General features: G+C 44.8%; 1 protein-coding gene across 5 annotated transcripts in view; it reads left to right on the top strand.

Annotated features, from left to right (window-relative positions):
- VPS13D (vacuolar protein sorting 13 homolog D) overlaps positions 1–11,896 on the top strand; it is a 276,670-nt gene that overhangs the window by 46,791 nt on the left and 217,983 nt on the right. For all 5 annotated transcript variants that reach the window (XM_008275374.4, XM_008275375.4, XM_008275373.4 and 2 more), the window contains 4 exons: positions 554–1,582; positions 4,527–4,617; positions 6,164–6,290; positions 8,041–8,221. In XM_008275374.4, coding sequence (XP_008273596.3) covers positions 554–1,582; positions 4,527–4,617; positions 6,164–6,290; positions 8,041–8,221 — 1,428 coding nt within the window. The remainder of the gene's footprint in view (positions 1–553; positions 1,583–4,526; positions 4,618–6,163; positions 6,291–8,040; positions 8,222–11,896) is intronic.

The following is an 11,896-nucleotide window of genomic DNA, read 5'->3' as shown; positions in this document are numbered from 1 at the left end:
GAGCCAGGATGTCAACCAGGCACTCCTGTATGCAATGTGGTGACTTAACTGCTGTGCCAAATGCCCACTGCTGAAAGTATTTTTAGTAAGATATTGTAATTACAAACAAAGCAAGGGAGAAAGTAGATAGAGCCAATCAAGAATCAGCGTCATTACGGAGTATTGAGCACAGGTGTTACACTGAGTGGCCGTGGTTAGCCAGAGTCAGAGCTACGACCTGATCATTCCTGAATGCTGTGGTGGCCCCACCTGAGGCTTGCAGCAGTGTCCCCCCAGTTCTATGGTGGTTTTTGTGGGATTAGAGAGTAACTGCTGACTCAGGCACTTATTGAACACATATGGTCTGTGAGATCTGTGAGGGAGGGAGAGCCTTGTGAGTAGAAGTGGAGCAGAAAAAGTTCAAGACTGAAAAGAATGGAAGAAACGCTCCTTGTATCAGCTAACTTCAAACCTGGTGGGGACCCGTGAACAGCGGCTGTGGGCGTTGTGGGCAGTAATCGGAGTGCAGTTAGTGACAGCAGTGGAGTAACTGAGTGTTTCTCTTTGAACACAGGTGGTGCTAGCCAAGCACGTGTATGAGCAGGTTTTACAGACACTGGACAACCTTGTGTGCAGTGAAGATCTGAATAAATTTCCCGCTAGTGCCACCTCCTCCCCTTGCCCTGATTCTCCGCTGCCTGCGCTCGGCGCCTGTGGAGAGCCTGCGGAGCGGAAGGAGAACGGATTGTTCGGCCACTCCGGCCTTTCCAGCGCGTCTCAGAGACCTTCCTCTGTGAAGGAAGTCAGATCCTTCACTCAGATTCAAGCCACCTTTTGTATATCGGAGCTTCAGGTTCAGCTAAGTGGAGATCTGACTTTAGGGGCCCAGGGTCTTGTGAGCTTAAAGTTTCAGGATTTTGAAGTGGAATTCAGTAAAGACCATCCTCAGACTTTATCCATTCAGATTGCCCTGCGCTCCCTGCTCATGGAAGACTTACTGGAGAAGAATCCAGATTCCAAATATAAGAACCTGATGGTGTCTCGGGGAGCTCCTAAGCCGTCCAGTTTAGCCCAGAAAGAATACCTGTCTCAGTCTTGCCCTTCGGTGTCCAACGTGGAGTACCCTGACATGCCTCGGTCTCTCCCTTCCCACATGGAAGAAGCTCCTAACGTCTTTCAGTTCTATCAAAGACCCACCTCTGCCTCCCGGAGAAAGCCAAAAGAAGTCCAAGACAAGGAATATCCCTTAACCCCTCCTCCTTCTCCAACGGTGGATGAGCCCAGGACACTTGCTGGAAAGAGTAAATTTGATGATTCCTTGGTCCACATCAATATATTCTTGGTAGATAAGAAACATCCAGAATTCTCTTCCAGTTACAATCAAGTTAACCGGAGCATTGATGTTGATTTTAACTGCTTGGATGTGCTGATCACACTGCAGACATGGGTCGTGATCCTGGATTTTTTTGGAATTGGCTCCACTGCAGACAACCATGCAATGAAAGTGCCACCTGAGGACCTTCTGCAGAATGTGAAGTCAGAATCGAGTACTTCAGTAGAGTCGGAGCGTCAGGATCCGGTTAACACCAAACTAGATCTCAAGGTAGCACTTCAACCTTTGGCTCTTTTAAGTTCTGAAAATGAATTTGGATTTGCTTATTTGAATGTGAGCATTTGACATTTATTCTGGACAATAACTCTTTTTGCTGGGGATTATATAATATATCTTTTGGGTGTCTGTTTGGAAGGGTACCTGTTAATATTTTAGAAAAGGTTTTAGTCTGAATCCTGTCTGGATGGGGGAAATAAGTGGTTTAAGTAACATATTTCCTTTGAATTATATAAATTAAAAAAAATCTATTTATTTGAAAGGTAGAGTTGGGGGTGGCGCTGTGGCATATTAGGATAAGCTTCAGCCTGCAGTGCCGGCATCCCAAATGGGTGCGATTTCAAGTCCTGGCTGCGGCGCTTCTGATCCAGCCCCAACTGGGACTAGAACCTGGTGTGCTGGCGCCGCAGGCGGAGGATTAACCTAGTGAGCCATGACTCCGGCCCCGATGTACTTTTTAAAACAAGAATCGGGGTGCCGGATTCTGTCCAGCTCTCTGCTGTGGCCCGGGAGTGCAGTGGAGGATGGCCCAGGTCGCTGGGCCCTGCACCTGCATGGGAGACCAAGAGGAAACACTTGGCTCCTGCCATCGGATCAGCGCGGTGCGCTGGTCGCAGCGGCCATTGGAGAGTGAACCAACGGCAAAAGGAAGACCTTTCTCTCTGTCTCTCTCTCTCACTGCCCACTCTGCCTGTCAAAAAAAAAAAAAAAAAAATTTTTTTTGAGGAAGATTTTTATTGTGAAAAATTTCAAACATACTATAAACAGAATGGTGCAGTGAACCCCCCATCCACCCAACCCTGTAATTCACCACATATACTTTCTTTTTTTGTTTTGCCGAAGTATTTTAAAAGCAAATTCCAGGCATCATATAATTTTGCCTCTACATACTTCAGTATTCATTTCTCAAAGAAGACAAAGAAGAAGAACAACAACAACAAAATGGTATTTTCTAATATAACAGCCATGCATTGTCATGTCTAGCTAAATTTACAAGAATTCTTTGGTATTATGTAACACCCACCAGTCCATAATCTGATTTTCCTGATTGTCTCAGAAATGCCCTTTGTTGGTAGATTAAAGAGGAGTGAATAGTTTAAGAGACTGCATATCTTTCCTTTGGTCTAGATAATTCAATGGAAAATCATGTTTTTCTGAACCAAAGTTTCCTCATTTTCAACATGATAAAGGTAAAATGATGTATGAATTTCTTGAATCAGGATCCAAATAAGGTTCACATATGACATACGTAGTCATGTAATTGACTTGTCAGAGAACTAGCCTGGTGGCTTCTAGAGTGTCCCCATTGTAGATGTGTCTGTGTGTGTTCTTGTTTTGCCATTTAATTACTTTGAACTTCTACTTTTAGGAGTGGAAGCTAGCTCTAGAGATTGGTCAGATCAAGTCCAGTTTCTCAGTGAAAGCGCTTGGTCAGGACGGGAGGCCTGTGATGTTCGGTGTTCCACTTTCAGTGACACTCAGATCACACAGAATGTGATCAGGTGGTGATGGCTGGAGTCCTCCAAAGCGTTTTTAGACCCAATTTGTATGATCTTTCAGTGATTAAATGACGAGAGGTTTTATTATTTTCTCCCTTCCTGATGATCTTGTTGCCTAAAGATCTTTTGTTGTCTATTAAAAAATTCTGCAGGGGGACCAGAGTGTCCTTCAAAAAATCGCTGTTCTAACTCTGAAAAATCTCCTTTCTTTCTGGACCTTTCATTCTTTTCCCATCTTATTTTCTCATTCATTCACCAAACTTCTTTTGTTTTGTTTTTTTATTTGAAAGGCAGAATGACAGAGATAGAGGGACAGGTAAGAGAGAGATGATCTTCCATTTGCTGGTTTACTCCCCAAATGGCTACAATGAAAGCCAGGAGCCAGGAACTCCATCCTGGACTCCCGCATGGGTAGCACTTGGGCTACCTTCTGTTTTCTCAGGTGCATTAGCGGGAGCTGGATCAGAAATGGAGCAGCCAGGGCTTGAACTGGTGCTCTGAATGCCAGCGCCATTCACCGAACATTTACTGAGCACCTGCTTTGTGGTAGGCACTGAAGATAGAGTGGTCAGGCCTAGGCTCTGCCATCAGAACGAGTGCGTGTGACAGGAGCGGATCTGCTCAGTCTTCTCTCTCTTCGTTCTCTTGTTCTCTTCAGTCCTTTGTTCCCTGAGGGTGCTCAAAGCTAAAAAGGTCATGGAGACCAACTAACCCTACACATGTAAGTTCTTCGAGCAGTTATAATTACAATATTGTTTTGCAGATTTATTTGTTACAGTGAGTGATATTTCTAAGATAGGCAATTTTGTTTTTCTTTTATTTATGGTTAGCTCTAGGGAAGAAAAATCTTTGATTGTTGGTCAGCAGTGATTTGTACTAAATATTTGTTCCAAGGCATTAAAGAGGCTTCTAAATCCTGTTCATCCTTTTGCTTTGACAAATTTCTTAACCCATTATGTCCTATTTTATTCTATATAGGACACCTATAAAGACTTAAATGGAGCAGTAAACATACCACTTATGGTAACTTTGAAATAAATATTATGTCATAGAAATAGGCACAGAAATGAAAATCTGAGACTTAATAGGTTAAGACTACTTAATGAATCTGTTCGAGTTGTTGCAGAATTGTGCAGTATTACTGATGAACACCAAAATGAGCGGGATTGTTTTATCTTGTAAAACTTCTCACTGGCAGAGGCTGGAAAAGGCAGGCACTGAGAAGAGACCACAGAACGTGGCCTTGACTGCCTTGCTGATCCTGACCAACCAGCTCTTCCACTGATGATCATGTGGCTGGAGAAGCAGAAGTGAAGCTGGTGCCGTTAGAAGCCTCACCTTCCAGTCTCCTGCGTCTTTGTGCACTTGTTGGTTTTGTTCTGTTTCCTGGAGGAGACTGCTTTGCCCAGTAACGTTTGCCTTCTTCATCTGCACCCTAGGTTCATTCGCTCTCTCTTGTGCTGAATAAGACCACCAGCGAGCTGGCTAAAGCCAGTGTGTCCAAGTTAGTAGCGCACCTGGAAATGATCGGTAAGTGGGGGGAGAGTCAGACTTGTAAAACCTGGGAAGCATTTGAACGTCCAGATCACTGATCTGATTGTCCTCGCATGCTGGGTGCGATGTGAGTTAGACTTGATTGTGGTTACTGATCTGGCCATGATTTGTGGTAATGGTTCCCGAAGACTGGCTGACAGATAGCTGGTACAAAGTGTGGCTGTCTGGCACTGACTTTTGTCTTCTCCATGTCCCCATCTGCCTCCCAGAGTCAGTAGGTTGGGCTGGGCCCTGGCATCTCTCTGCGTTTTAACAGATTCTACCTAGGATTACCATATAGTATTTTTGTCCAAATTGGGTTATATTTGAGAGTGAAAGGGAGCAATATTAATAATTACATCTGGAAACAGGCATGTAACAGGACTGTCTCTGGAAGCCAGGGTATAGGTTCTTCCTTTCTGTTGTCATGAGTGGGGGGAGCTACCAGTAGAGGGCATGGTGTATGCAGAAAGCTGGTATTCTTTCTAAGGGGCCTTTATAGATTACAGTTCTCATTGTAATTCATCGATTGATGAATTACAGCAAGTTCTAAATAGCAGGAGTTTCTAAAGTGCTAATTAAAGCACTGTTCCCTCCTCAGCACCATGCGAGTAAACAGTGGTGATTATAAAGCCCAACTCTTGATGCCGTGGTAACGACAGGGATGCTGTCTGGGGGAGGAGTGAACTGAAGCTGAGGTTTCTGTAGGTATAAATCGTTTCAGAAAAACTTCCTAGAAGAGATTGGTCTTCAAGATTGCAAGAAGCTTGGGTGTTTTTGTTAGGAAACATTAAGAATCAAAAACAAGCACGCATCATTGACTGATCAGGAGCTAAAATAGCTTGCCAAGTTCATTGACTTTAGTAATCGTTTTGTAGTGATCGGGCGGTATATTTTGTTTTATGGAGGCAACAGTTTAGAGTCTTGCTTTTCAGCCTCTAGAAGATACCAAGAATGATTCATTATAGGCACACATTCCCACTGTGCACGATTCAGTCCTCCTTGTTTCTCCTCCCAGCCTTTTGCTTGTGATAACAGCAGCTTCAAATCTCGATCTTCAGTGTCTAACACTTCATTAATTTTGTTCTTTTATTAAATCACACTAAGACTCACTTACTGTTGCTTGAATATCTGTTGTATTTCTGACACTCCCTCCTTTATGCCTTTATCCATAGCACAATTAATACACCTTGTGATGTTTTACTAGTTCTAATTAGTCTAATCTCAAAAAGGGCCAGGTGTCTCTCTGAATTTACCCTTTAAAATGCATATATAATTATTTTCATTTAGTTCTGCTTATAAATGTTAATGTGTGATGTTGCTGTATTGTTTCAATTCCTTTTAGACTTCCATGTTGAGACGGTTTGAAATGTTGGATAAAATATTTTTCTGAGTGTATCGGAATGTGACAATTGGTTTTTGACACTTAATTTGATTGAAAAGTCTGAGTCATGTGTATGCAACTTGGAGAAATGTTCACATATGTTTAAGGAGTTTGACACAAAAAGATACTTAATAATGTTTCTAATTCTAACATCCCTAGAGGGAGACCTGGCCTTGCAGGGCAGCCTTGGGAGCCTGTCTCTAAGCGACCTTACATCGCATGGAGAATTCTACAGGGAGCGGTTCACCACAAGTGGGGAAGAGGCACTCATCTTCCAGACTTTCAAGTAAAAATATCTGTCTGTTCTCACTCAGTGTTTTGTCACGATCTCTGCTGTTTCAAATTTTTGTTGGTTGAACAACAAAGAAAAGGTTTAAAAGTGTTAGCCTTAAGTAAAATCGGAAAGGCTGGCTGGTTGTGAGGGGTCCTGATTTCTGTTCCATTTCGTTAAGATGGATGTGCGCTGCAGGGGCTGCTCCGGCTTCAGACGCAGAGAGGGTGTGGCTGAGATCGCCGTGCGGGCTGTGCCTTAGCTGGCTGTGTGACCTGGGCACTCGGTCCCGTGCGGCGCTTTCCTATCTGGCTTTGCCCGCTGTGCCACAGTGCCAGCCCCTGTAGGGGGTTTTCTCTGAAGACAGAGTTTATGGTGGTGGTTTCAGCTTTTGTGAGAGATGTGGGGAAGCAGCAGTGTTCAGATCTGCCGCTCAGTGCTCTGACTGGTGGTTCTAGGGTAGGGTCGGATCTTTTCTTATTTTTTTAAATGTGCTGATATTTAACCAGGGTTGAGACAAACTGTTCTGAAGGATGTCTGAGGACTTTTTCTTCATTTTCAGGGTTATCATTCATAGGAGTATAACACAATAAGAATTTAGATTTTAGAGTTTTAGATTTTGGAGTTTAGCTTAATTTGTTTACATTACAAATTTACCCATTATTTCATGACCTTCTCTTTATTACATTTCAAGCTCATAGTGTCACAGTCTCTGCCAGGAACAGAGTGAGCAGGAATAGTCACTTTCCTTTAAAGGCAAGGCAGGGAGGCACAGGTGAAAGGTCAGAGCCCCAGGTGACCTCTGAATGAGTTCTGGAATCAGGGGTAAGTTCAACACCTGGAGCTGCCCATCTGTTATGGCCCTGGTTATCAAGCCAGGCTGTTATTTATTTATTTGCTTTTTTTAAGATTTATTGATTTTACTTGAAAGTCACAGTTACACACAGAGAGGAGAGGCAGAGACAGAGAGAGAGGTCTTCCATCTGCTGGTTCACTCCCCAGATGGCCGCAGTGGCCGGAGCTGCGCCGATCTGAAGCCAGGAGCTTCTTCCAGGTCTCCCACGTGGGTTCAGGGGCCCAAGGACTTGGCCATCTTCTACTGCTTTCTCAGGACATAGCAGAGAGCTGGAGCAGAGAAGTGGAGCAGCTGGGTCTCGAACTGGTGCCCATATAGGATGCCGGCACTGCAGGCGGTGGCTTTACCCACTTTACCCACTATGGCACAGTGCCGGCCCCTGTTACTTAATGTCTTCAACACGTTGCAGAAAGTTAGAAAGGGAGAAATTGCGCCGGCGCTGCGGCTCACTAGGTTAATCCTCCGCCTTGTGGCGCCAGCACACTGGGTTCTAGTCCTGGTTGGGGCGCCGGATTCTGTCCCGGTTGCCCCTCTTCCAGGCCAGCTCTCTGCTGTGGCCAGGGAGTGCAGTGGAGGATGGCCCAAGTGCTTGGGCCCTGCACCCCATGGGAGACCAGGAGAAGTACCTAGCTCCTGCTATCGGATCAGCGCGGTGTGCCGGCCGCAGTGCGCTGGCTGCGGCGGCCATTGTGGGGTGAACCAACGGCAAAGGATGACCTTTCTCTCTGTTTCTCTCTCTCACTGTCCACTCTGCCTGTCAAAAAAAAAAGGGGGGGGGGGAAATTATTAGAGCTTGCTCTAATAGTTATAACTGTTGTCTGGGGAAGGCCCTAAGTCCAGCCAGGCTTGTTTCAAATACTGAGTATTATTTTGCTGCTGTGTCTGAATCAGTTTTGTCCTCACTCCTAGGTATGGCCGGCCTGACCCTCTGCTCCGGAGAGAACATGATGTCCGAGTGAGCCTGCGGATGGCTTCGGTGCAGTATGTGCACACCCAGCGCTTTCAGGCCGAGGTGGTGGCCTTCGTCCAGCATTTCACTCAGCTGCAGGACGTCTTGGGGCGCCAGCGAGCTGCTGTGGAGGGGCAGACGGTAGGTTGTCTCGTTTCTCCAAGTTGCTTTTTCTGGTTGATCCATAGAGCTTCTGACCTCCAGAAATAAGTATGGAAAATCTCATTGCAAGGAGGTGAAGGTGTTTCCTGATATGTCCTCCATATGGCAGGTTTCCCACAGGAATCTGACTGTGACTGGAGAGCCTTATTCTTTATTTACTCTATCACACTCTGTAAAAAAAGAAGGAAATTTGCAGCACTTCTGGTCCTTTTTAGGACTCCAGTGGAGATGCTTCTCTTGGAAAATGGTAGGGTTTTTTCACAATAGATTAGAAGTTCCTAAACTTTTCAGTTCACGGCACCCTAAATATATTGGTAGTTTTTTCACAGCACATCCTAGGCCAAAGGACACACCGAATAGTGTCTCAAATCCAAAGTAATTAGGTCTGAACAACTTACTAAAGTACATACGTCCTAACAAGTTAGAAGTGATTTGAAAAAAAACAACACATGAATTTGAAAGAATAGTATTTTTATTTCATTCTTACATAACCGCAGTTACTTACCACTGTCTGGCTCCTCGTAGTTGGAGCTGGGTTGGGCACCATGCTTACTCTCTTGCTCCACGTTGATTTTCTCTTGGTACTCGCTTTTCGTCACAGCAGCTGTGGAGCCAGCATTGCAAAGATGCACTCATTGAGAGGCACGTGGTGCGAGCCAACACCAAATGTGAATTAATCTTTGGTGTGGTGTTGGGCAGATGTGTGTTTCCCTCAAAAATATGAAATGTTCTAGCAGCAGCCCGGAATGCAGCCTGCAGCCTCTGGGAGCCTGGAAAACAACTGCAGTGTAGTTATTTGTAAAAATTTGTTTTCCTTTGTTAAAAAAAACCTTATTAGGTAAAAGACTATAATTTAAAAAATTTGTACTGTCTTTATTGTGCCAACTTTTCAGACATTTATGTTTGTGATTGATTACAGTTTTTGACTGGATTATACGTTGGGGGGTGAACCAGCGGATGGAAGATCGCTCTCTCTTTGTCTTTCCCTCTCTCTCTCTGTAGCTCTGCCTTTCACATAAAGTAAGTAAATCTTAAAAAAAAAAAAAGTTCATGGGAAATGCAGATTATGAAAAAAAGATACATGGATTTCCAAACTTTTATGCATCAAGGAAACTTATCTTTTTTTTTTTATTTTAAAATTTTTAAAAATGATTATTTATTTGAAAGATAGAGTTACAGAGAGGCAGAGAGAAAGAAAGAGAGGTCCTCCATCTGCTGGTTCATCATTCCCCAGATGGCCAAAATTGTTGGAGCTGGATCCATTTGAGGCCAGGAGCCAGGAGTGTCTTCTGGGTCTCCCACGTGGGTGCAGGGGCCCAAAGATTTGGGCCATCTTCCGCTGCTTTCCCAGGCCATCAACAGAGAGCCGGATCAGAAGTGGAGCAGCTGGGACTCAAACCTGCACCTGTTTGGTGTAGTAAGAACTTGAACAGGCACTTGATATGTGCAGGCGTTGCAATGATGGCATTATATGGGGTGCTATAGTTACAATGCCTGCTTGCTCCTTTTAGCTTAATTTTTTTAAAGATTTATTTATTTTGCTTGAAAGTCACAGTTACACACAGAGAGGAGAGGCAGAGAGAGAGAAAGAGAGGGAGAAAGGGAGGGAGGGAGGGAGGGAGAGGGAGGTCTTCCATCTGCTGCTTCACTCCCCAATTGGTCTCAATGGCTGGAGCTGTGCCGATCTGAAGCCAGGAGCCAGGAGCTTCTTCTGGGTCTCCCACGTGGGTGCAGGGGCCCAAGGCCTTGGGCCATCTTCTACTGCTTTCCCAGGCCATAGCAGAGAGCTGGATCGGAAGTGGAGTAGCCGGGTCTCGAACTGGCGCCCATATGGGATGCCAGCACTGCAGGTGGTGGCTTTACCTGCTATGCCACAGTGCCGGCCCATTAATTATTATTATTGTTTTTTTTTAGATTAATTTGTTTAAAGGTCACAGTGAGTAAGGGAGAGAGAGATCTTCCATCTGCTGGTTCACTCCTCAAATGGCTGCCATGTCTGGGCCTGGGGCAGACCAAAGCCAGGAGCCCGGTGTCTCTCAAGTGGTGGCAGGGCCTGCAAAAACACGGGCCACTTTCCTCTTCTTTCCCAGGCACATTAGCAGGGAACTGAATCTGAAACGGAGCAGCCAGGATAGCAATCAGCACTCTGATATGGGAAACAGTGTCACAAGTGGAGGCTGCACTTGGTGCGCCACAACATCGGGCCCCAGGGCTTAATTTTTATTCCTACATTTTCTGACGTTTGTAAATAATGATCCAAAGGGACTTTAAATTTATTTTTGAACTTGATGTTTGATTTTTTAAAAAATATTTATTTATTTATTTGAAAGTCAGAATTACATAGAGAAAGGAGAGGAAGAGAGAGGTCTTCCATCCACTGGTTCACTCCCCAGTTGACCGTAGTGGCTGGAACTGCGCCAATCGGGAGCCAGGAGCCTGGAACTTCTTCTGGGTCTCCCATGCAGGTGCAGGGGCCCAAGGACTTAGGCGTCTTCTACTGCTTTCCTAGGCCATAGCAGAGAGCTGGATAGGAAGTGGAGCAGCCAGGTCTTGAATTGGCGCCCATATGGGATGCTCTTGCTTCAGGCCAGGGTGTTAACCCACTGTACCACAGTGCCGGCCCGATGTTTGAAAAATTTTTTTTTTTTTTTTTTGACAGGCAGAGTGGATAGTGAGAGAGAGAGACAGAGAGAAAGGTCTTCCTTTTGCCGTTGGTTCACCCTCCAATGGCTGCTGCAGCCGGCGCACCGCGCTGATCCGATGGCAGGAGCCAGGTGCTTCTCCTGGTCTCCCGTGGGGTGCAGGGCCCAAGCACTGCACTTGGGCCATCCTCCACTGCACTCCCTGGCCACAGCAGAGAGCTGGCCTGGAAGAGGGGCAACCGGGACAGAATCCGGCGCCCCGACCGGGACTAGAACCCAGTGTGCCCAGGATTAGCCTAGTGAGCCGCGGCGCGGGCTCCCGATGTTTGGATTTTTAAGAATATCAATTGTAATGGAATATCAATTGTAATGGAATGTATTTGGTTAAATATAAATTATTTCTATTATATTTTTCCCCAGAAGAATGATGTTTTCTACTTTGCCTATAGTCTCTTATATTTGCTAAACTTCTTCAACCACTATGTAACAAGGAGTGTAGATTTTTGATGGAGCTAAGAAGTGATACTGCAATTTGGAAATCTTGGGAAGAAAGTCTGCTGTCTGGTTTTGCCACTGTATTTTTCCTACATTCTTCTGTGTGCTCAGTTTTAGGAGAAATACACAGAGAGCAAGCAGCAGTGTGCTGTATGTTTCCTCAGGATTATTTGCATGGGTGGTGCTTTGGAGTTTACCTAGTGCCTTCACATAGATTATCTCATTTGAACATTACAAGAAATGAGTTTGTTCACTTCCTCTATTATTTAGAAATGACATGTCATACAATCTGGCGATATTAGGAACAAAGTGCAGAATAAGAAAGACAAGGTTGTTGCCCCTCTGGAGTTTATATTTTAGTGGGAAAATATAAACAAAAAAACCAATTGATTATGATGCTCCTGATGAGGTATTAGTGGGCAGGTGTATTATTGCCATTTTACAGGTGTGTAAACATTGTAATTCTTAATTTTGGTTGTCTAATTCATGCTTCAGAGTATTTCCTATGAACATACAA

This window comes from Oryctolagus cuniculus, chromosome 7, assembly GCF_964237555.1.
Source record: "Oryctolagus cuniculus chromosome 7, mOryCun1.1, whole genome shotgun sequence".
Classification (NCBI taxonomy): Eukaryota; Metazoa; Chordata; class Mammalia; order Lagomorpha; family Leporidae; genus Oryctolagus; species Oryctolagus cuniculus.
Note: the sequence above shows the minus strand (reverse complement) of the source record. Positions and strands in the feature narration are given on the sequence as shown.